General features: G+C 41.1%; 1 protein-coding gene across 1 annotated transcript in view; it reads right to left on the reverse strand.

Annotated features, from left to right (window-relative positions):
* Nucleotides 1-18154, reverse strand: part of eif3e (eukaryotic translation initiation factor 3 subunit E) — a 31529-nt gene extending 13375 nt beyond the window's left edge. The window contains exons 1-7 of the mRNA NM_203816.1: nt 18051-18154; nt 16337-16454; nt 15032-15149; nt 12820-12862; nt 10950-11054; nt 2612-2737; nt 1587-1711 (exon numbers count right to left, since the gene is read on the reverse strand). Of these exons, the coding sequence (NP_989147.1) occupies nt 1587-1711; nt 2612-2737; nt 10950-11054; nt 12820-12862; nt 15032-15149; nt 16337-16454; nt 18051-18140 (725 nt within the window). The 5' untranslated portion in view covers nt 18141-18154. The remainder of the gene's footprint in view (nt 1-1586; nt 1712-2611; nt 2738-10949; nt 11055-12819; nt 12863-15031; nt 15150-16336; nt 16455-18050) is intronic.
* Between the last annotated feature and the right edge of the window lie 5015 nt (nt 18155-23169).

Raw genomic sequence — 23169 nt, forward strand, 5'->3', positions numbered from 1 at the left:
CTTAGGTTTGGTGATAAACAGGGGTCAGAAGTTGACACCATGAACTAGTGTCACTAGTGTTAAGTTGGCCACACACTGAAAGATCCGCTTGTTTGGCAACTTCGCCCTTGAGATGGGCGATACTGGCTAATCTGAACATCTGGTCCTCGCATTGGAAGCCTGCATTCCTGAATCTGTGTGACCAAGCTGCTAAGCCAATATTTTCCACCTCAAGGGCAAAGTGGCCAAATGAGATTTTTAAACCTGCTTGATTGATATCTCACCACATATCGACCAGGGAGGGCGCTAAAGATGGGTAAATAAGATGCTGAGCTTGAATGTGCCAGATCGCCAGCTAAGATCTGCCTGTGTATGTCCCCTTTACTCCCATGACTTCCTCCACTGAGCCACATGATTCACCGCTTTTCCACACAAAAATTTGCTGTGCAGCTTGTCTTGAGGTCAGTGAGTGCATAGGATGGGTGCATAGGATTCAGTCAGGGTGGATTCATCACAAGCCTTAGCCAAATAGTATTGTTACTGGGAGAAATCCCAATAGTGTCATCAGTTTTTATTCTCACAAAAAAACAATGTTTTGCCCTTACATTAGAACAGTGATCCCCAACCAGTGTCTCAGGGGCAACATGTAGATCCCCAACCCCTTGGATGTTGCTCTCAGTGCCCCCAAACCAGGGAGTTATTTTTGAATTCCTGACTTGGGGGCAAGTGTTGGTTGAATAAAAACAAGATTTAGTACCAAATAATGCCCCTGTAAGCTGATAGGGTGCATAGAGGCCCCTAATAGCCAATCACAGCCCTTATTTGGCACCTCCATGAACTTTTATGGTGCTTGTGTTGCTCCCCAAGGCTTTTTATATTTGACTGTGGCTCACGCGTAAGAAAGTGTGGGGACCCCTGCATTAGAAGATCCAGGGAATAAAACTACAAACATACAGAGCCTGCGTATCTGCCCAAGCTCTGAGAAGACAGCAGTTAGCAGAAACGCATCTTCTTAGCACACTTATCAGCATCAATTGTCCTTTATAATCAGCAACTGTTAATCAAGGACCTCTCCACTGCCTGAAGCCAAACGCATACACAGAACATTTGCAAGTATTTATATGACCAGAAACAAAGCCTGTTGAGTTGTGAAGCAGCATATGCTCCTTATTTAGAAACTTCAGTTAGCAGTTTGGCACTTATTTACCAAGAGTAAACCACCATCCATATTATCAAGAATATTCTGCCCATGCAGGGCTAGGGACAGGCTGCCGGGGTAGCAGGGAATATCCTGATGGGCCACATTATAGTATAAATTCCCCAACAGTTATTATTTTCACCAGAAAGCCATATTGCTGTGGCAGTAGGACACACATCAGATTCTCTGGTGGGCCATTAAAGGTCCAGTCAGACAGGTACCAGAGTGCTCCCCTGAAAGGAGAACCTCTAGGCCCCCAATGTTCATATACAGACTACTTATTATCAATCTCGTTTTCTCTACTTGATTAAAACTAAAAATTTACTGAAATAAAAAAAAAGGTCCAGTCAGACACTGGTTGCTAACCAAATAAAGCAGTACAACCTGGCACCATAAACAAAGCACTTACTGAGGCTGGTAGAGGAACAAGTCAATGATGTTGTCTCTTCCTTTTGGGTGGTTGAAGAATACAAACAGAGACCAATGTATTAGCCATGTTCTGTGCTGAAGAGACTGGAGTGGAGAACTGACAGTCTGCCAGGAAGGGAAAAAAAAGTGTACATGAGTTCTCCAAGAAACAGAAGTTATTGTATCAGAATTAACTTACAAAACCAATGCAACTGAGGACTGCAACTATATTTGTTACAATAAAGCCCACATAAGGACAAACAGATATAGACTAAATGTGATCATACACTGAAAGAGCTTGTTTGCTGAGGTTGCCAACGAGCAGATCTTTCCCCCGAATAACGGATTGATCTGACTGAATGACATTGATGGGATGTAGGCTGTTGGAGTGAGGAATGCATCAGCGAGCCAATGCGCTCCTCACTCTTATGGGATTTTTAAACCTGCACAATTGACATTTGGCTAGTTTGCAGCTAGATATTGGCCGGGTAGACGTGTCTGAGAGGTATGGCCACCTTTAGCCTACTATTTCATAACAGTTATACTTCTGCTCCAAATATTGGACCTCTTATCTTAATTCAGGTCCAAAACTGGTGACCTGAATGGTATGTAACAGAATTAAACATTTACACTGAATGATTTAAGACAGAAAACTGGCTATTTTTAAAGCCTTTCACACCAAACTCCCAGTTATATCAGGCAAACTGAACATCCACCAGATGGTGATGAACTAGTACTCCCAGCACCATATGGGCAGCTGAAGGCTGAGAGACTGATGCAGTCAGCAAGATCTAAAGGGCCAGTGGCTGCCCATGATGGATTTACATTTTAAAGAGAGTAGCCTAAAGCATATCTGCCTATGCTTTGCTGTTGATCTGTACATCTATAACAACTATAGGAAAGGTTTTACAAACAGATAATTATGAATTAATTTAATGGAAAAGCACAAGCAAATTTATGACAGAATACAACTAGATCTATTCATTTAATGATTCACACATTTGTCCAGTAAATCATACAACTTACATTATTGTCTATCGTTTCTTTTAGCCTTGTGAGATCTTCCATGGCTGCATCCCAATTCTGCATCAAAATCTCCGACGCTAACTTACCCCAGAGAGAACTGAGGGCATTTCTGTCTGTAGATGGAACCTGTTGTGGAGAGATTTAATATTAAGAATGTAAGATGCTAAAGGTTGGCTTTGGCACATCAACCAGAATAAACCAGCAAGCCAGATGGAGGCTCAAAGTTTAACACACATTGGTACCAGGTTCATTCTTGAGCTACAAAGTTGTTTAAATAAACTGACAAACTGATATTTTAACGCAAGACTGACAAAAAAAAGTCATGTTTTTAGCTTAAAGGGGTTCACCATTAAATTAACTTTTAGTATGATGCAGACAGTGATATTCCGAGGCAATTTGCAATTGGTCTTTTTTTTTTTTTTTTTTTTTTTAACTCTTGTGGTTTGGGAGTTATTTAGCTATTCGTTCAGCAGCTCTTCAGGTTGGTATTTTAGCAGCTAGCTTGTTGCTAATGTCTTATTTACCCTAACAACCAGGCAGTAATTTGAGAGTAAGAGACTGAAATATGAAAAGGTGAAGTAACAATAGCAACAAAATTGTAGCCTCAGGGAGCAGCAGATTTGTGTGTGCTGGGAAAGAGGCAAGAAAGAGTCAGAAAAGGGAAATACTTCAATAACTATAATAAATAAATAATATAGAACAGCAGTAAAGTTGCTAGGAATACGACACTATAACATACTATAAGTTAACTTAAAGGTGAACCATTCCTTTAGCATGAAAGGCCATATTTACCATAAAAATACTGCTCCGATATTTGCATTGCACCCTACACTAAGAGCTTTACAGAAATTGCACATCGCTTCTACCAGTTCCTGCTCCAGTGGAGCTTACAATCTAACTCTCAATTATATTAAGACACACTAGAGAGAATATACAAATTCTTGCAGATTAGAAACCTGGTTGGAATTGAAGCTACAACGCCAGCCCTGCAAAATGCAGTGATAATAACCACTGCTCCACTGTCCTGACAAACACGTCCTTTTATCTGGGTATTAAAACTCTATGGTGCCTTCAAACATCCTTAAACGCAGGGTAAGGGCAGCTCATAATCTTACAATATTAGTTAGACATTAAAGCCCATGTCATGGACATCAGTCAAGGAGGAAGACAGAATTCAACTTCTGTCCACTAATGTACAGAATTGGGGTTGGACCCAAAAACAAACATTTTATAACACATTTGTATAGATTGTAAGTTCTACAGGGCAGGGACCTCCATCCTCTTGTCTCTTTGACTTAACTTATTGCAACTGTACCTTGTATTTATCTGTATTTATTGTTATACTTTGTATTTATCTATTTAATAACCCCCGTTTGTATTATTCTATTCTACTGTACAGCGCTGCGTACATAAGTAGTGCTTTATAAATAAAGATATACATACATACATTTCATTATTTGTGAGCAGCCTGAATGTGAAGGAGATAGAAGATGGCTGAGTAGTACAGGACTGTATGTGCTGAGCTCATACCATGTAACATCTATTAGTTCACCCATTCTTTCCAGACATATATAGCCCACCCATTCCATATAAAAACATGCCTTTCATTAAGCTGCACTTGTTGAATTAATCCTTTTTGCAAAGGGCGTCTATTTTTCCACGGTTCAACAAACTGACTTGTCCCAGGCAGCAAAATCAGTTACTGGGGAGAAGCTGGCATTTCCAATTTTCATTCAGTCGAAACTGAGCAGAAAAATGGTCGTGGGGGGTCATAATAGCACACTTTATGGCAAAGTAAATTCTCCCCCCCCCAAAGAGGTCAGCATACAGTTCTTGCTTCGAGCCAACAAATTACATTATGGGGCCCATTCATTAAAGCACGATTGAGAAAAACTTATTTTTTATAACTTCTAGAACATTTCGTAACATGCACGATAATTTTGTTACAATTTCACAACTTTTTAGTGGTACGTTAATTATTCCATGAAGAAGTCGTACTTTTCGCAACGACTATGTAAATTTCGTTATTCATTCAAACTTTGGTATCATGACTTTTTCTTTTGGCCAGGTTGGAGCTGCAGAGTGCCATTGAGCCCTATGGGAGACTTTCCTTGGGCCGGGTTGGAGCTGCAGAGTGCCATTGAGCCCTATGGGAGACTTTCCTTGGGCCAGGTTGGGGCTGCAGAGTGCCATTGAGCCCTATGGGAGACTTTCCTTGGGCCGGGTTGGAGCTGCAGAGTGCCATTGAGCCCTATGGGAGACTTTCCTTGGGCCGGGTTGGAGCTGCAGAGTGCCATTGAGCCCTATGGGAGGCTTTCCTTGGGCCGGGTTGGAGCTGCAGAGTGCCATTGAGCCCTATGGAAGGCTTCCAAAATCATGCATTGAAGTTTCAAAGCCAGAAAGGTTTTTGCGCTGTTTTCGATTGTTCGGACAAGAAAATCTTGTCACTTTCGGATCGCAACCAATATATTTTCGTACGACCAAGAAAACAATTTTCACGCAATTTTCGCACATCAGAAATTATCGTGGTTAGTCCGAATTTATGCTTTTATGTGTTCGTCATTAAACTCTGTTTCAAAAGACATGAACAACCCTATGTAGATTTCAGGCAAGCCAATCTCATACGCGCCTGCCCATTGAATTCTTTGTGGTATATAAACTTGAGGCTTCACACAAGCAAAACACTTTTATAATGAAGGCTTTCTATCTTTTGTAGGCTGAACTGGTTGTATACTCTGCAGAATGAGGGCCATTACTTGCACTCATGTACTTATTATATGCCATGATTAAAAAGAACCATTTACACATAAATAGACAAAATGAACCAATATAGCCTGAAGTTTTCCAAACTGCTAATGAGTAAAACACAATACTGCAGTGATCTAGTGGGGAACAGACAGCCCTGCAACTCCCTTTGATGCTAGATGCCTTGAAGACATCTAAGGTGACCATGCCTCCCACTGATAAAATAATTCTTAAATGTTACTTTAGATTTATTGTTAATGAACAAACTGTTTAGAGCCTTTGTTGTCAATAGAATATATAGTTTTTCGTGATTTCACATTGTTTATGCTAAGGGGACTTACTTTCTAGTCTTCATTTTAAAGCAGACCTGTCCCACAAACATAAAAAGCTGTATAATAAAAGTGCTTTAAAAATTTAATATGAAACCCAAATTCTTTAATTAAATTATCCATACCTGTTATAAAATGTATTTAAAAATCTGAGCTGTCAATCATATATTGCCTGCTCCGCATCTATTCCTGAGGCATAGAGGCGGGGCTGGCAATATATGATTGAGAGCTCAGATTTCTAATTACAATTAATTTAACTTTCTATTCAGCACTTCCTAGATATCACTTAGATGGCAAATGTAAGATTTTGGGGTGATACAAAGCTTGCCTTAATAACAGTGTTCACAAAATGATGTTGCTGAACTAACATGATAGAAAGGGATTTGGAATTGTTTTTTTAGGGCAACATGTCCCCTTTAAGCTACCTTGGTAAAAAGGATAATTTATGTGCCATTTACACAAGACTATCACTCTTATTTGGATACTATACTGAATATCCCAGCAAGAGTGAAACTGACCAAAGGGTGGTAGTTGATCCTCCTGAGAATTCCCAACTGTGCTGTAACTTTAATGTCTACAATTACCATTAATACAGGCACCTTGGTAAAAGAGCGGAGGATCTATTAAACAAATTGAAGCAGAGACAGTCAAGTATAAAGAAAAGAATGTCCCAGTGCTAGCAAAACACATTTCATATTCCAAAATCATTTTCTGCTCTGAGCTCTAACACCTCACCAAATTGTTAAAGAGATGCTGTCACTAGAATTCAAAGTGATAATCATTAACTAAAAACAATGTGGAATGTTGCATACATTTTAGTAGGTTTGCAAACAAGTGTTATTTTACCTCTTTAAAAGTCATTTAGGCATTTTCTTTACTGTGTTTTTTTTTTTTTTAACTCAGGTTCAGTGGGACAAAGTTAAACCTGTATCCGAATAGATCATAAACATTCGCCATAATGTTGCTTGGAATGCCTATGACTGGCCTAAATTGTAGGGATGACCAACAAGACCCATGAGTTTACCCTTGGAACAGGTGGGTTAGGGTTGGAATTTGGGCGACCACTAAAGTTTAAGTTTGGATCCAGGTCAGGTAGCGTATAGTGATTTAGTGCAGGTCCTACAAGGGCAACATTTTGAGTATTGGGGTTGGGCATTACGCTGAGAAAGTGGAATTTGCCGCTTTCAGCTTTACTAATGAGGAATGTTCTAACTATACAGAAGCCACCAAAAGGCCTGGTCTTCAGTGGCAAACCTCAGTGCCAATGCCTGGTTCAAGGCAATAATGGAAAGTTACATTCTAAAACCCAGAGCATCTGGCTGGAATTAACCAGGCATTGCATTACACTTTGGGTATTGTGCGCACTCTCTTAGCACTAAGGAGTCAATTTCTAACCACCAAAAAATGCTTATAAGGCCTGCACAGCCTTAGGCAAATCACTAGGTCTGCATCAACAGAAGCAGAGTAGCCATTTGTTTTGGGATGAAAGATCCCATTTAATATCAATTTAATACAAACGGCCTTGTATGCAGGAGAGATTTGAAAGTCAGTCGATTCCCCAGCAAAGTCGAACTTACAAGCAAGCCATCTGTGTCTCTGAAATGCTTTATTAAATAAAAGACTGAAAACTCTCAAACCAACAAAACCACCCACTTTGCTCAATCTTGAGAGGCTCTCTAGTTATTTTATCTAGTTCAGTGAAAGCAAGGGTAAGGCGAGGGTCAGAAAGCTGTAATTTATACAACACTGAACTACACTAGGTCATTCAGAGTGTCAAATTCTAATCTCAGAGCCGACTGACAAAGGCTCTTTCATAGCTTCTGTTTCGCCAGGCATCACTTTAAATGAGTTTTCACCCAACAAACTCTTACGAACCAGTGACACAGCATGTAGTTCCAAATTTAAATACATTTCTATAAATAAAATAGAATTAAAAAAACAAAAAATACACAAAACAATGAATTACATCTAACTTGCCCCCTTCCAATTCCTAACGGGATCTGGAGCCAACCGAAAACATTTGGTTTAAATAGAATATGCTTTTTGATCCTTTATGCAACACTTTTTATCGAACAGTTTTTAAAGGATCAAAAAGCATATTCTATTCCGACTATTCTAGTTTGTCCCATGACCAGTGTGGAAAAAAAAAAAATCAGGTAAAGATACACAGACGGCTGTCAAACACATTTATGCAACTTTTTTTTCTAACAGTTTTCAAACATGTTTGACAGCAGTCTGTGTATCTTTGCCTGATTGGTCATGGGACAAACTGGACTGGTCAGATCAATGGATTAGAGGCATAATAGAATCAGTTACAACTACCATACTCCATGATCTCGTAAGGGCAACTGTATAACCAGTGGAGCGCTAGGTGGAATCCTTACAATCCACTCTACTATTCAAAAACCACACCATAACCCTCATCCGGGAAGGTCCAAAACACTTTAGGAGAGTATAGAGTATTTTCTGTGCCTGTGACTCCTTATTTAATCTGTGACTCCTTAAGATTTAAGAGAATGATCATCAAAGCTGCAGTCAATTTTTTAAATAGTAAAGTGGCTAACACTAGAAACCTATGTAGGACCCTTGGAAGATGATCAGATACTCCATGGACAACTTGTTGAAAACTAGAGTGGCTGCTTAGTTTTATCAAGCAAGACCACAGCACCTACACAGCCAAAGAGGCCATAAACAGCGTGATCCGCAGAGATGAGGCTCCCCTTCATGATCTTTTCTCTATGATGGGTCTCATGACTGGCCATACATCCTCATATGGTCGAAGCAGCATGGAGAAAGAAACCAAGCTGGCTGACAATTGGAGCGTGTATGACCACTTTAAGATAAAGAAAAAAAACCTACTGTTACTCCAACACAATGGCTGCAGAGCTGTGTTTATTGATGAGGCTGGGTCAGCGCTACCTGAGGAAAGGGGTGTTGCAACAACAGCCACACAGAGTGGCATAACAGAGAAATACACAATACTGAATTCATTCAAAACTTGTTTTGCTTACAAAACCCCTCAACAGAAAGTGCCAGAAATGTATGTATCACAAAACTATATTAATCTTACAATGGCATCAAGTGTTGACTAAATTCTAAAGTTTCTGCGGATTTAAAAAAAAAAAAAAAAAAGTTACAAAAGTTTAAGATGAATTTGTAGATGTGAAATTGTAGATAAAATTTCATTAATGCTACACTTTTAGTGGCTGTCAATTATTTATATTTATTTAAGAGTATTATATATAGTTGTTGCTGCATCCTATTGGGTTTTTTTCAGTTTTTAAGCAAAAGGTTCCCGTGAACAGCTTTGGCCTCAGTCCATGTCATTACAGTTGGCTCTGCATACTAACCTTTCAGTCGTGGATATGGTAGAATAGTTTCAATATCTGGATTTTCCAAGGGTTACCTTAAATTTCCATTTGCTAGCAAAATGGCACATTCACTCACTGACCAGCAACAATAAATTGACTGTGCTGAGTCTCCGAACAAGACATTATATCTTCATTCTCAAAATTCACTCCCAGCATTAACAAATGATATGAATAACCAGTCTTTTCAAGGGCTTGTAATGAAACCACAGCCCTGGTTTTATTAACCTCATTTAAGCTGTTTACATTTCCCCAGTAAATGACTCTTACTCTCTTAAATCCTTGGTAATATTCAAGAAAAGCTTGATGAAAGTCACAGATAAGATAAAGCAAGGGCTGCTATGCAACATTACTTACGATTACCTTCAATTTGCCAGTCTGCTTTTCAGCACTTGAATTTTGCGTGCAAGATTTAGATTACAAACATTGATGCAGCCCCACCTGTTAGCCCCACTAGCCTGGCTCTGAGAGTATCACTGATGGGAAACTGCAAGTACCTAACAAGCTTCCAAGTCTTGCAGAACTGAACCAAAACAAAGGGCCGTTTTAGCCATCTAACCTTGAAACTCTGCTCAGGTCTCTATAGCTGTAGGGGGCAAGTTCCTCTGAAAGCCTGTGTCCACAAATAAAATTCTTCGGGTATAAAAGCATGCTGCGGTGATGCTCTTAATTTGGGAGTGCTGGGGATTACCATGATTTATTTACAAAACTCGCTTACAGCCCATTATGGATAGAAATAAAAATAGAAATACATTTACTGAGTAAAAGCTTTACCTGCTGGCAAACAGTGCCAGCAACCTGTCAGGTCTGACAAATTGCACATTTTTAGCAATGATTTACCCTCATCTATAGATAATTGCATTGGCAGCTTCAATAACAGTATATTCTGTGATACCTAGAGATTTAAAGAAGCATCACGCTTTCTAACTTATTTTTATTGTGGGAGTTTCAGTAAGTCCAAGGACTGCTGTGCACACACTCCCATATACAGAAGGCTGCTGCTTTGCACTCTGACTAATCCCAGGAAACCTACAGTCCTTACAAGAACCCAAGTGGAGTATATTTTGGTTAGGAACAAATAGGCGTAGTGATGTGATATCTAGTAAGAATGACCCTAAAGGCAAGCAGGACATTTATGAGCCTCATTTACTGGAAATAAACTTTAAAAAAATAGTCAGGGATTAATTCTGCACTATTTCTGGGGAAAAAAGCAAGTTACGCTTCACTATTCCTCTCTGAGCAATCTGTCTCTCATTCACACTACTGCCTGCCTGCTAAGGTAAATCGGACCTCAGCATCCAGAAAGCAGCTAAAATTCCAAACTAAATACTAATAACCAAAACACCACAAAAAAAAATATAACCAATTGCAAAGTGTCTCATAAGGGAAAGAACCCACAGAACAGTTCAGTCGCCCGAGATAGATCTCTGCTATTGCGGGCGACTAACCACTCCAAAGTGGCTTTCCATTGGTTATAGGAGTCGTCAGTGGAAAGCCCTCCGTATTGCTTCGGTATTCTGAAGTTGCGCTAAGTATCCTCCTGCAGGCAACTTCGGAAAAATAAAGAGATGTGAAGTGCTTTCCACCGGCAACTCCTATTGTTGCCAGTGGAAGCCAATTCAGAACTGTTAGTTGCACACGATAGATCTCTGCAACTCAACCATTCCTTGGGTTCTTACCCTAATGCTAATGCATCATTAGAACACAACAGGACAGGTGTTAATACAATAATACAAATAAATACAAAGTATAGTTACATTAAAGATTAGGTGATAATAGACAAGAGGAAGGGGGTCTCAGGCCCAAAGAGCATACAGTTTAACTAAAATAAAATCTCTAATCCTGAAAACCTGTTTCTGCGCTACTAAAACAGGGAAGCAAAACTAATGTACTCACCAGCACTCTGAAAAAGTACAAGTACTCCGCAGCTCCAGAATAGTTGCCACATTCATACTGAAACTTTGCATATCTGTAAAGAGTATCCAAGTATTCCTGTCGAAACTGTAACAATAAAAAGCAGCCGTTAGAATATGTTTCACGCTGCCTTCACACATCTTTATGGATACAACTCCAAAGTTTCTGACAGGTTTTGCTGCAATTCTTAATGGCTACAAGTTAGAAAAATGTTGTTTCTCTGTCTGATGGCAATGTGCCTATGGGTGAATTAACTCAGGTTTAATGTGAAGTTGGTTTAAACATATGGCTCCCTCCTCAACACCCAAAGAGTGTATGAGTAGGTACAAACTGAGAGAACCTGCAGCTACTGCTTATATTTAGGCCATAAGCCAAGTCTAATTATCACATATATGGCAGGTCAACCAGTATGAGTGCATGGACATCTCAATAAAACACTTTCTTTGGTTCTTTTTGATCAGGTGAAAACGGTTAACTCTACAGAACTAATGAGTGAACACCTTTCATATAAAGTAGGACATTTGCTTAGGATATTGTTTATTTGCAGGTTCTGGTTGGAGAGATACAAACTGTTAATGTGAAAAATAAATTAGTGGTGTTACCAAAATCTTTAAATTAGCCAGACTTTCAGAAAGGAACTAAGGTGAATAACGTATAAGGGATTATGTATTTTCCATTTGCTTTATTTCCCCAAAAATTCCCAAAGAACAAAGGCATAAGCAGCAGTTCTGGGCATTTGATCATCCAAGCATTGGCTGAAAACATCAGCACAGCGATGGATTGTGCCCAGAAAATGCATGCTGAAACATACAACCCACCCTGCATGCACAGTGAGAGGAGGACTGCACTTGCACTATCAATACGCACACATGTTGCAAAAAGGGGGCTGAGCTAGTACGTTCCCAGAAAATGCCGATTGTGCCATCAGCCTAAGGCTGATACACAAACTTCTGTACACAGTTTCAGGCAAAAATAGGCTGTGTGTGCCTTCACCCAAGTATATTCAATGCACCTGGGTGCAGACTCCAATCTAGAAGCCACTGAAGAGATGGCATTGCTGGTTCCCATAGAAACTCAGCTGTAGCTGTCTGCTTCAGTTTTTCTCTCCTAACCTCCTCTCCTGAGCTCAGCTCAAACAAAGCAGAACTTTTATCAGAGACAGTTCTCCCTGTGTGAGCCTGTATTCTTGATGAAATGTATGCTGAATAAGGGTCTGTGTGTGTATGCTGTTTGCATATTTAAATGTAACTGATTATGTACCAGAGGAAAAATGGCCACCCAGTGAAAGCTACTATTTGCTTTAGGAAAATGTGATGGTGCTAGCAATCGGAGGGGATATATGCAGTACAAATAATGCCATTTGGGTGGGGGAGATCTGCCCAGCTGATATACATTGTAGGCAAATGTATCCTTTACATGTCCTTTTAATAAGCAGGGTGTAATCTCAACAAGTGTTTTTTGGCTAATGATCTGCTGCCTTCTATCTTCTCTGTGTAAGCTGGCAGCCACAGTATCCGATCATGTGGATTTTGGTGCAGAAATGTCTGCATTTCTACAGCAAAATCCACTGTGTGCGCTTATGTGCTGATCCCGTGCCTGTCAGCACCCATGCATAGAAAGGACAAGGCAGCAGTGGACTGGATTTTCTGTTCTGGCATAAATACACCAGCGAAGAAAACGATCCGTGCGCCATTAGCCTAAATGGGATTCCTTATGGACTTTACAAAGATATAATAATAAGACACTGCCCTGTGCTAAGCACTTGCACTCACCCACAAAATTGGAAGTTACAGCAGCCTGCTAAATGAATAATTCATATAAACTGTAATGAAAATATTAAAACTAGTCATACCCCATGTTTTTCAGCGAGGTGATCAAACAGCATTCGGCCATCTCTGTTAAAAAATAAATAAATAAAAGACATTTATATTCGTTTATGTTGTAGAGTTAATAACCATTCCAGCAGCACATTATAGGTAGCGGGTTTTATTTGATTTTTGTTTTGGTTATAAGGTTTATATAGACAGGAGAATGAAATCACATCTCTAAATATACCTTGTAAACAGATACACACAGGGCTGAAATGCAGAGATGAAGGCTTATGCTCATTTCATGGAGAATTCCACCTGGTCTTTTCATTTGGGATTTCTCTGCATAGCCACTAAAAGCCTAAAATCTCATTAGCAAACTTTACAAGGTAAAATTCCAGCAACTCACACAGCTGCCAATGAGCTTTACTTGCCTAAAACAGAAATAGGAATGACTTCCATTACATAAAACCTTGCCCTCCAGCACTTAAAAAAAAGCAATTACTACTTCAGGACAGTTGTTATTACTGTGCATTCTGCAACAAAGTAGTAATAAAAGCAATATCCAAGAGAGAAAAAAAAATCATGGTGAGAAAGCCCAAAACACATGATACTGTAGTCCAGTGAAAGGCATTTTCAAACAAACATGTGCCTGGTATCAGTCAGTGTACAGATACAATTATCTGCCATTTTAATTGGATTGGTTTTACCTTTATCTTCTGTTAAAAAAAAAAAAAATACCCACACTGGCCTGGGGGTACTTTACCCACTGTGCTTTGGACTGCTGTCTTCAGTGACTTCCTAGTGATCCCTTTCAACTCTCCAGAACCCATTGATCCTGTTGTCATACAGACTCCAAAAAGCTATGTTTTTCTATAAATCTATCTATATCCCCTGTGTAGCTAACAAAGTTCTTTGTTGTGACCTCCCTAAGCCAATAAGGTTAAAAAAAATATGAAAACATGGTAGTAACAGTCACTCTCCTATACACACAGCATAGGGCATAAATCTTCACCCTCAAATCTCATCATACTTTGCCATCACTCTGCACTCCATGACATATTGCTTCACCTAGGGCAGCCAGACCTGCAGTTTGGGAACCACTGAAAGTCTAGAAGCAATTGCCTCACAGTATAAGTGAAATAAAATTTTATTGGGCTAACAAATAAGATGCATCATTTGCACATGTGATTTCCAAGCAGACGTCATAACATAATCATAGCCAAGATATCAGGTCAGGAAGGCCCCATAGACATGACAATCTGATAACTGGGTCTGGAGGGGCCAAGTGGGCAGCTTTTCTCAGCCTGTGTACGGTACATTTTACTATTGTTCTCTTTTTCAATAGGTTGCTTTGTTTGTATGCAGTGAACACTAAGCCCAGAGTATTCAATCATTTACTACCACACAAAAGAAACATATGCCAAACTACCCTAAATGAATGCATTTAAATAACAGGTTTCTGTATAATTCTATTAAAATTAATTCACGATGTGCAGTCTGGGAACACCCTATATTTAGTGAGAAATGGTTTATGTAAATGCAGTTCTGTTTATGTGTTGGCCAATACTTATTCCTAAAGAATCAAGCAAAATTTGACAGACTGAACAGAAATATATTCAGGAACAAATTCCGTTTGCACACACTTGAAAAATTATTTAAAGGAGAAGGAAAGTTATAATTGCTAAGGAGCAATTATAATCAATTATCACTGATACCCTCAGCTAGTGCTCCTGTTAGCAGAATACTGCACTGGCCAGGTGTACTTTTGTGTGAGCACACAAAGCAATCTTCTTCTGCTTCTTCCTTCTTGCTGCCATGGGAGCATGCCCAGTAGAGAGAAAAGATGAACTTTAAGCAAACGCCAGCTGTTCACTGTACTGCACATACATCAGCACAGGGCAACAGAAGAAAGAAAAAGCGTAAGAATTGTTCTGTGGTGCTTGCACAAAAGTACCCCGGGTTGGTGCAGTTTTTTTGCTAATAGGAGCACTGGCTTGGGGTATGAGGTAAGATATTAACATGAGAGGTGCCTTACATTTGGCACCCCCCTTTTTTTTTTTTTTTTAACTTTCCTTCTCTTTTAAGAGATTGCTGCAGCAACCCGTATCTGCCAGGCAAACTGGCTGAAGGGTTCAGCAATTCATTCTGTCAGTTGCAACTTCTGACAAATTGCATAAATTAAGCCCAAGTCAAAAGCAAATTTACTTCCACTGATTTTAAACAAGACCAAATTGTGCATGGCCAGTATATTACCTGGTGGACTGCATCTGGCGAGTGGTCTCGGGATCCTCAAACATTTTAACAATGGGCTCAGTTTCTGCCTGCAGCTGCTTCAGTTGGGCAACAACTGTGGTCCTCTTTTCCCTCAGAGCTGAACAGAAACAGAAGGAAATTTAAAAACAATCAGTTATGGTTTTTGAAAATTATCCAGGTTGAATCAAATAAAAATAATGCTGGGCATGAGAAAGTTCCTTATAAAACATATTGTACATTATATTCTTTCATTCCATGATAAACTGTTACACTGGAAACAATGGCTTATACAGCTTTTTACTTCTGCAGAGGAAGCAATAAGGAACCTCTTATAACTGTTAAATAAAAATACTTATGTTTGTGACATAAGCTATGCTTCACTTGTATTGTAATACATGAATAAAGAGGACAAGAATCCTAAATACTATACTCTTACCATAAAAAGATATAGATCATGATATAACAAATCTTCATTTATAAGCTCATGGGTAGTCTAGTCTGCCCTGGTAACCTAAGCACATTTATTTCCATACCATATCGGAAAATGTGAAATTGTTATATATATATTTATATTAAAAAAAATAATATACAGCAAATGTTTGTTCTGTTTTTTATCCCTTCAACATTTGATGATGTCTCTTCCTTCTTGCAGGTACAACTCAGAGTTTAATAGTGGTCAGTGGGTAGGGTTGCAAGTAAAGCAGTTGCATGTCAGGTAGCAGGTCCAGGTTGAGTACGGGTTTAAAAAGTTAGACCCACGCAGGAGTCTAGCCTAGCGCTTCCGTTTCAATGAATTAGAGCTGCAGGGGATGATCGCATTTCAATATGCTGGGATACAATGCACATCATGCAACATAAGCCTTGGATAACTATTAGGATCCAGCTTTACTTAAATTAAAAGTAGAAGTTCTGATTCATTGGTCAAATGTTGTTATATTCAGCTTCTAGAGGACGCACAGTTGCATATTGTGCAAAAGGTTAGCCACATGGATTGTCAGATATGTATTTGTTCAGGACAAATCTGCCTGAAAAGCTCCTCCAACTTCCCCATCTTCCTCCACCCACTAGGAACAGATGACAGCAATTACAATTTTCAGTTTGGCTCAGCATACCTGGAATGTCAGTAAGACTGTCAGCTGTCAAACTGCCCAACCAAATAAAAGTAAATGTGGAAGTAAAAATACACTGGGGTAGGCATATTGGTTGGCCATAACTTTTTTACCTATTTACAACAAAATATAAATAAAAGTCATAACAATGGCAACAAATCCTGCATTTGTGGCATGTAAAAACATTAAAATTTACCGTGAGGGATTTCTTTATCTGCATATAGGTTCTTGTATACGTCCATGGCAAAGTCAACCATGTTGGTATCACTGAGGAGGTCCAGCTTCCCCTGAAATAACTCCTTCTCATTGTAAATCTGCAAAATACAAAAAATATCAACTAAGACTCTCTGCTGTAGGATTTTCATTTTTATTAATTCTGGATCCCATGCTTTGAGTACACAGACTTTATTATTTTGGGGCTCTGTATGAGCCCAAGAAGTGAACAGATCCACCATCTTCTTTACGAACTGATTCAAAACGCTTCTGTCAGTTACCTCAGTGACCAACTCACAATATAATGTATATGTTTAAGTCATAATGCAAGGCTAAGTTGCAATTAAACCAAACTCACATTACATCGCAGCCCAGAAACCTGTGCAATTTAAAATGGATTTTTATAATCACTCCTGTAGCCTCAATTTTTGGTCGATGATTTGAGAAGACCCCTAAGCTTAGCATCTCAATACCTGTTCAGAGTATACTGAGCATTTGCAGTGTCACTGGCAAGATGGGGGGCTCCTATGACAACATAGAAAGCCTGGATCATTACTGTTATAGAGATGTTGAACCTTTAGGCTGGTGATGTACATCTAGTATATAAATCACAGAATTTCTTCCCACATTTGTCTTTATTTCTCTTTTAAACTAGGGACCCCTGGCAAGAAGGAAGATATGTTGTTCCCTTTAAGTTAAGTGGATTATTGACAGCTGACCGGCAACCCTCCAACTGCCGAGTGCTGGATGTACATCCCTGAGATTATAATATATATATTTTACACCAAGGACCTGTTATTTGTACTTTTATCACGTACTAACTTGGGGGTCAAGGGAAAACGCTCTTTAGGGCAATGGCACATGGGGAAGATTCCTAGTGTTTTGTTGTCCCCGCAATTTACAGCTTGACAGCAGCAAAACACAAGTGCAATTCTTGCCTTACTTTAATGGTTAATTTCCAGGATACTGTGAGGCAACAACCCACAAGGACCAATCAGAGATTAGCTTTTATCAGCCAGCTGCAGTTATCACTTAGCAAGCAAACATGTGATGTGGCCCCACTGTGGCCCAACAACAGCTGGAGGGCCCCACTGTGGCCCAACAACAGCTGGAGGGCCCCACTGTGGCCCAACAACAGCTGGAGGGCCCCACTGTGGCCCAACAACAGCTGGAGGGCCCCACTGTGGCCCAACAACAGCTGGAGGGCCCCACTGTGGCCCAACAACAGCTGGAGGGCCCAACAACAGCTGGAGGGCCCCACTGTGGCCCAAAAACAGCTGGAGGGCCCAACAACAGCTGGAGGGCCCCACTGTGGCCCAACAACAGCTGGAGGGCCCCACTGTGGCCCAACAACAGCTGGAGGGCCCCACTGTGGCCCAACAACAGCTGGAGGGCCCCACTGTGGCCCAACAACAGCTGGAGGGTTCCATTCTGGCCTAACAACAGCTGAGGGGTTCTATTATAGCCTAACAGCTGGAGGGTTCCAATGCAGTGTTACAACTAGAGGGTATAGGCAACAAGTCTGATATAAAGGCCCCAGCCTTCCTGCACCCCCAGGACTCACTCGCTGTAAATGAGGCCCAAGGTACAGCATGGCGGTGCCCCAGTCATCCCCAGACCCTAAAGCACAGGCCCTTCCCTACAGATGCCGCTTCCCTTGGCCAATTATTAATCCTCTGTCCGAACGGGTGTTTTACCTCTTTGACGGATAGAAATTCAAGGAGAGGGAAGACCAAATGCCGGTCCAAGAAGTGGGCGATCTTCGTGGTTAAGTCGTACTCCGCCATTGCTAGAGCCGGCGTGAGGGGAAAAGGGATGGAAGCGCGCCGCAACTTTATTAAACAAAGACAAAACGGACAAACGCACAGACAGGCTTCAGGGAAACAGGCTTCAGGCTTGGGGGCGGGGCTCGGACAACTCCAACTGGGAGGGGGGCGGTGTTTCAGAGACCGGCAACGCTGAGGGAAATGGCTACTGGGAGGCGGGCTTACTGGTCTCTAGGCAACGCTGAAGGGCGTGGCTTGCGCAATAGATACGGAAACATCTGTCAAATACAGTGGCACTATCTCCTGTGTAGTACTAATGAAATCACTTGTGAGGTGATGAGGGCAGAGTAGCACGGTCTCCTGCCTTTCCCTCACTTGCTGCAGCCCTGGGTGGGGAAACGTTTCCTGTCTGTAGAATAGTGTCATACTGACAGTTCCTGTGGAAACTTATTATGGCTCATTTACTAATATAAGAAAAGTGACAATTACAGGGCAGACAATATAAATAACTGCAAATCCTGTCTAATGTTGGACTGGGGTACCTGGGAGCCTCAAGATAACCTCACCCAGGGGGCCCACCAAGCTGCTGCACTCACCCCCTCCTATGTACATAAACAAGCAGAGTTGTCTTGTATATCTGCATTTATAAAGCGTTGCTTATGTACGCAGCGCTGTACAGTAGAATACAGTAAGGGCTCTGGCACACGGGGAGATTAGTCCGGCGAAAGTGTAAGTCGCCGGTGGGATGGCACACGCGGCGGCGCGATTTGGCAAATCTCCGAAGTTGCCTCGTGAGGCTTTTTTGGCGATTTGCCGAAATCGCGCCGCCGCGTGTGCCATCCCACCGGCGACTTTCACTTTCGCCGGTGGGATGGCAGGTGATGGCAACTCTGGGAGATTAGCGCCTGCGAACAGGGAGATTTGTCGCGGGCGACTAATCTCCCCGTGTGCCAGAGCCCTAATACAAACAGGGTTATTAAGTTAATAATAGATAAATACAAAGTATAACAATAAATACAGATAAATACAGTTGCAATAAGTTAAGAGTCAAAGACACAAGAGGATGGAGGTCCCTGCCCCGTAGAGCTTACAGTCTAGTCTTTAGGTTAGGTGATAGTGAGGCTTGAGGGCCCAAAAATACACTTTGCCACATAATATACCAGACATACCAAGACCACTACAGAAAATAAATTATTTGCACATTAAAACTTGATGGGAGCACCACAACACCGGATTAGCCTTCACTCATAAATACTGTTTGAGAGAGATCATTGGTGCAAGGGAACCAGTGTCGGACTGGCCCAGCAGGATACCAGTAAAACTCCCGGTGGGCCCAGGTGTCGGTGGGCCCAGGTGTCAGTGGGCCCTCCTGCTACTGACCTTTTGGCCAGTTTCATGGTCATTCCCTATTTTTGAATGGGAACAAAGAGGAGAAATAGACAGAAGAATATATGCTAGCATGTACATAAAAGAGACTAGGATAATAAATAGGTTGGGTGAGGAAAGGAGGAAAATCAGTTTGGAAAGTGGGCCTAGGGTCTAAATATATCTGTAGTAATTCAGAATTGAGAAAACCAGTTGGATAACTGGCGAAATGTCTTCAAGAAAAACACAGCAAGTCCAGTTGGTTTGACTTATTACTAGAGATATACCATGACCTGGATGAATGAGAACCCTCACAAACACCTAGGGTCTAAGGATTTCTGGAGGGCCCCTGGGTTCCCAGTCCGACACTGAAGGGAACCTAGGAATTACATCCAACCTGGACAATGGCGAAAGTTCCAGGATTTCACTATTGTGTTGCATCCATAGGCACCAAGCAGATATATACATAGACTGACCTACAGCTAATGTAAGACTTAGTGGATTCGCTGCTGGTGTAAAAGTATTCATACAGGCACTTCTGTGAGGGGTTCTCCAACCATTTGTGTTTGTGATCAGTAAGCTTAATATGATGTAGACGTTGATATTCTGAGACAATTGGTGCAATTGGTCTTCATTTTGTATTTTTTCTGAGTTGTACGGCTCTAGCAGGTTGTACTTTGCATGAATGGGTGAGAAGAATTGTGAAAAAAAAAGAATTTTATTTATTGGGGGTTAAAAGCACGGTCACAACTCCTGGACTCCCGTCTCAGTGTGGTGCCATGCTGTGACTGCTACGTCAGCAGTGCGTGCCACGGTCAGACACGCAGGCTGACCTCAGTAGCTTGGTTCCCGGGCCGTCCTTACCTCATCCAGCGCGTGGGATGACACTATCCATCACCCAGACTGGTTGTATTTGTTTGGCCATTGTGCTTGGCAGCACAACAACCCCTAACATGGGACACTGGGATTGTGTCCCATCTACCACATGACATTCCCTGTCACAGCATGGCATCACCCTGCCATCCAGGCGAGTGGTATTTATACTCCTGAATTCACATATATGTGTATTCACATATTTTAAAAAACAATACTCAAGGCAACCTTAAAAATTATAGTTGCTCTTGTGCTAGAAGCAGTCTTTTTTTCTGTTTTCTTATGATATCACTTACAATGATGTACCATGCCCTGCAGGTTGCATCTTGAGGTGCAGTTTTTTGTGCTCCTGGAATGGAGCAAAAAAGAGTTGTGCCCCACTTTGAATGCAGCCCTGGTACCATTTAGTGGCACTACATCTAGTATTGGTGGGCTGCATGAGGGCTTCCCCTGGAATGTTACCTAGGGAGCAGTTGGTGGTAAAAGGTGGCAAGGAACTATGTGTAGCCTGTTGCAGGCATTATACAGAGGGCTCCCTTGTGGTCAGTAGCCTTGTACTGTGCATTTTGGACTGGATTTTTAATCACGCACCAGACTGCTGGCAAGGCCATATTGAGGCCCAATATCAGACCTTTTATTGCTCTTAGGGCAGTGATCTATGAGGCCTGTCATGGTCTATGCCAGGGATCCGCAATCTTTTTTAACCGTGAGCCACATTCAAATGGAAAAAGTTTTGGAGAGCAACACAAGCATGAAAAAAGTTCCTAGTGCCAATGAGAGCTATAATTGCCTATTTGATAGCCCCTATGTTGACTGGCAGCCTACAGAAGGCTCTGTTTGGCAAATTACACTGGGTTTTTAGGCAACCAAAACTTGCCTCCTAACCAGAAATTCAAAAATGAGCACCTGCTTTGAGGACACTGGGAGCAACATCCAAAAGGTTGGTGAGCAACATTTACTTACGAGCCACTGGTTGGGGATCACTGGTCTATGCCGTGTTCTATCCAGAACCGTATTGTAAATGGCACCTCTGTTTTCCATAGTGGGTAGTGCACATAGTCTCTGGAAAACAGAGTGACTTAAAGTCCCAGAATTCTTCACATCTCTGGAAAGCAGAGGGCCTTCAAGTCCCAGAATTCTTCACATCTCTGGAAAGCAGAGGGACTTCAAGTCCCAGAATTCTTTACTTCACAGTGGAACAGGGTAAGAAGGGGTTGGATCATTCTGTGTGTCTAAGGGGGGTGCAGAGCTGATCTCTGGCATGTCTGTGTACAAAAACATACAATTATATTTATTTTAGAAAGTTCAGTGTTTACACATCCTTTTTACCTAGCCCCAAGCAAAAAGATCTCATGTCAAAAAGGGGGTGGGAGAGTGGGTGGGTATATTTTTCCCTTCAAAACATTATCAAGTGCACTATTTTTTTCCGTCACAGATCTGTTCACTTCTGCAAAATGTTTTGATGCACAAAACAAAATTATCTTGATTATAGTAAATATATAAATCAAAAGACAAGACTTATTTCAGAAGGTAGACAATTTGTAGATTCATTTGTTTGCACAACCTATAGTGAGAGTAAGAGGTTGGAAACAACCACAGTCCCAGACAGGGCTATCTTTAGAGCAGGGGGACCAGAGGTAAAACAGACTGACCTATCATCCCTCTGCTGTTGTTGGGGAGCTGTACATTGACAGCAACTGTAAGGGATGAGGTTAAGTGACACTGATACCAAGCATTACTGCAGCCATCTTGTACTACTGGCGCCAGCTTGTTCTTCTCTACCTACCATGCCTCATTCTTCCAACCTATAACCGCTCCTGTGAGGGGCCCTATTCTATGCGGCTCACTGTATAGTCACCTCAGTCTGCACAACCTCTAATGGCTCTGGTTTTGTATAACTGAGATGACTGTGAGCCCAGCACACTAGGGCAATTATTTGGAAAAATGAAATGTAATGGAACCTGAAAAAATATTCCAGTAATCTTAGACTTGTGAAATACTGGCAAAATCACAGTGCAAAAATGTCAGTCTGAGAGTGAAGTCAACATTTGGAAACTATTATGCGTTTGTTCTCGTAAGGGGTGATCTCCCGTGCCTGGCCATCACAAACACTCCTCTTGATAAATCCTTAAAACCGTTTAATCTGATCAGTTTGGACATACAGATTAACCCATCACTTCTGCAAATTGCACCTCTCTGTAACTTTCCACGCTGCTTGACTCATTCATTTCATGGAAGCCGCGGAAACTGTAAACATAGAAAAATGTAAAGACCACATTGGTCCCTCTTGACTGCAACGTTTAATAAAAAAAAGTGCCATGTTTTTTATATTTTAAAAAAGGAAATGAAAACACTGTAGCATCTGTAGCCGAATAAAAGTATCTTGTGTTAGAAGCATTTGGGGGATAGGAGAGAGAGTGGAGAGAGAGAGTGGAGAAATTATTCATAGACAGACCTTGTATTTGGATGATATAATAGGCGTAATAGGCAAAATCCAATTGCCAGTACTTACAATAACCCAAACCTATAGAATAATAATAATATACTCCAGTATTAAAGAATGGTTCACACACTGAATTTTGGTGCTCAGGTTTCCAGTTAGTCACTTTATTTATTGGTCTAAGTCAGTGGTTCTCAACCTTCCTAATGTCGCGACCCTTTAATACAGTTCCTCATGTTGTGGTGACCCCCAACCATAAAATTATTCCTGAGACCATCGGAAATATGAGTTTTCCGATGGTCTTAGGCGGCCCCTGTGAAAGCGTTGTTCGACCCCCAAAGGGGTCCCGACCCACAGGTTGAGAACCGCTGA

The sequence above is a fragment of the Xenopus tropicalis genome, chromosome 6, assembly GCF_000004195.4.
Source record: "Xenopus tropicalis strain Nigerian chromosome 6, UCB_Xtro_10.0, whole genome shotgun sequence".
In the NCBI taxonomy this organism is placed as follows: domain Eukaryota; kingdom Metazoa; phylum Chordata; class Amphibia; order Anura; family Pipidae; genus Xenopus; species Xenopus tropicalis.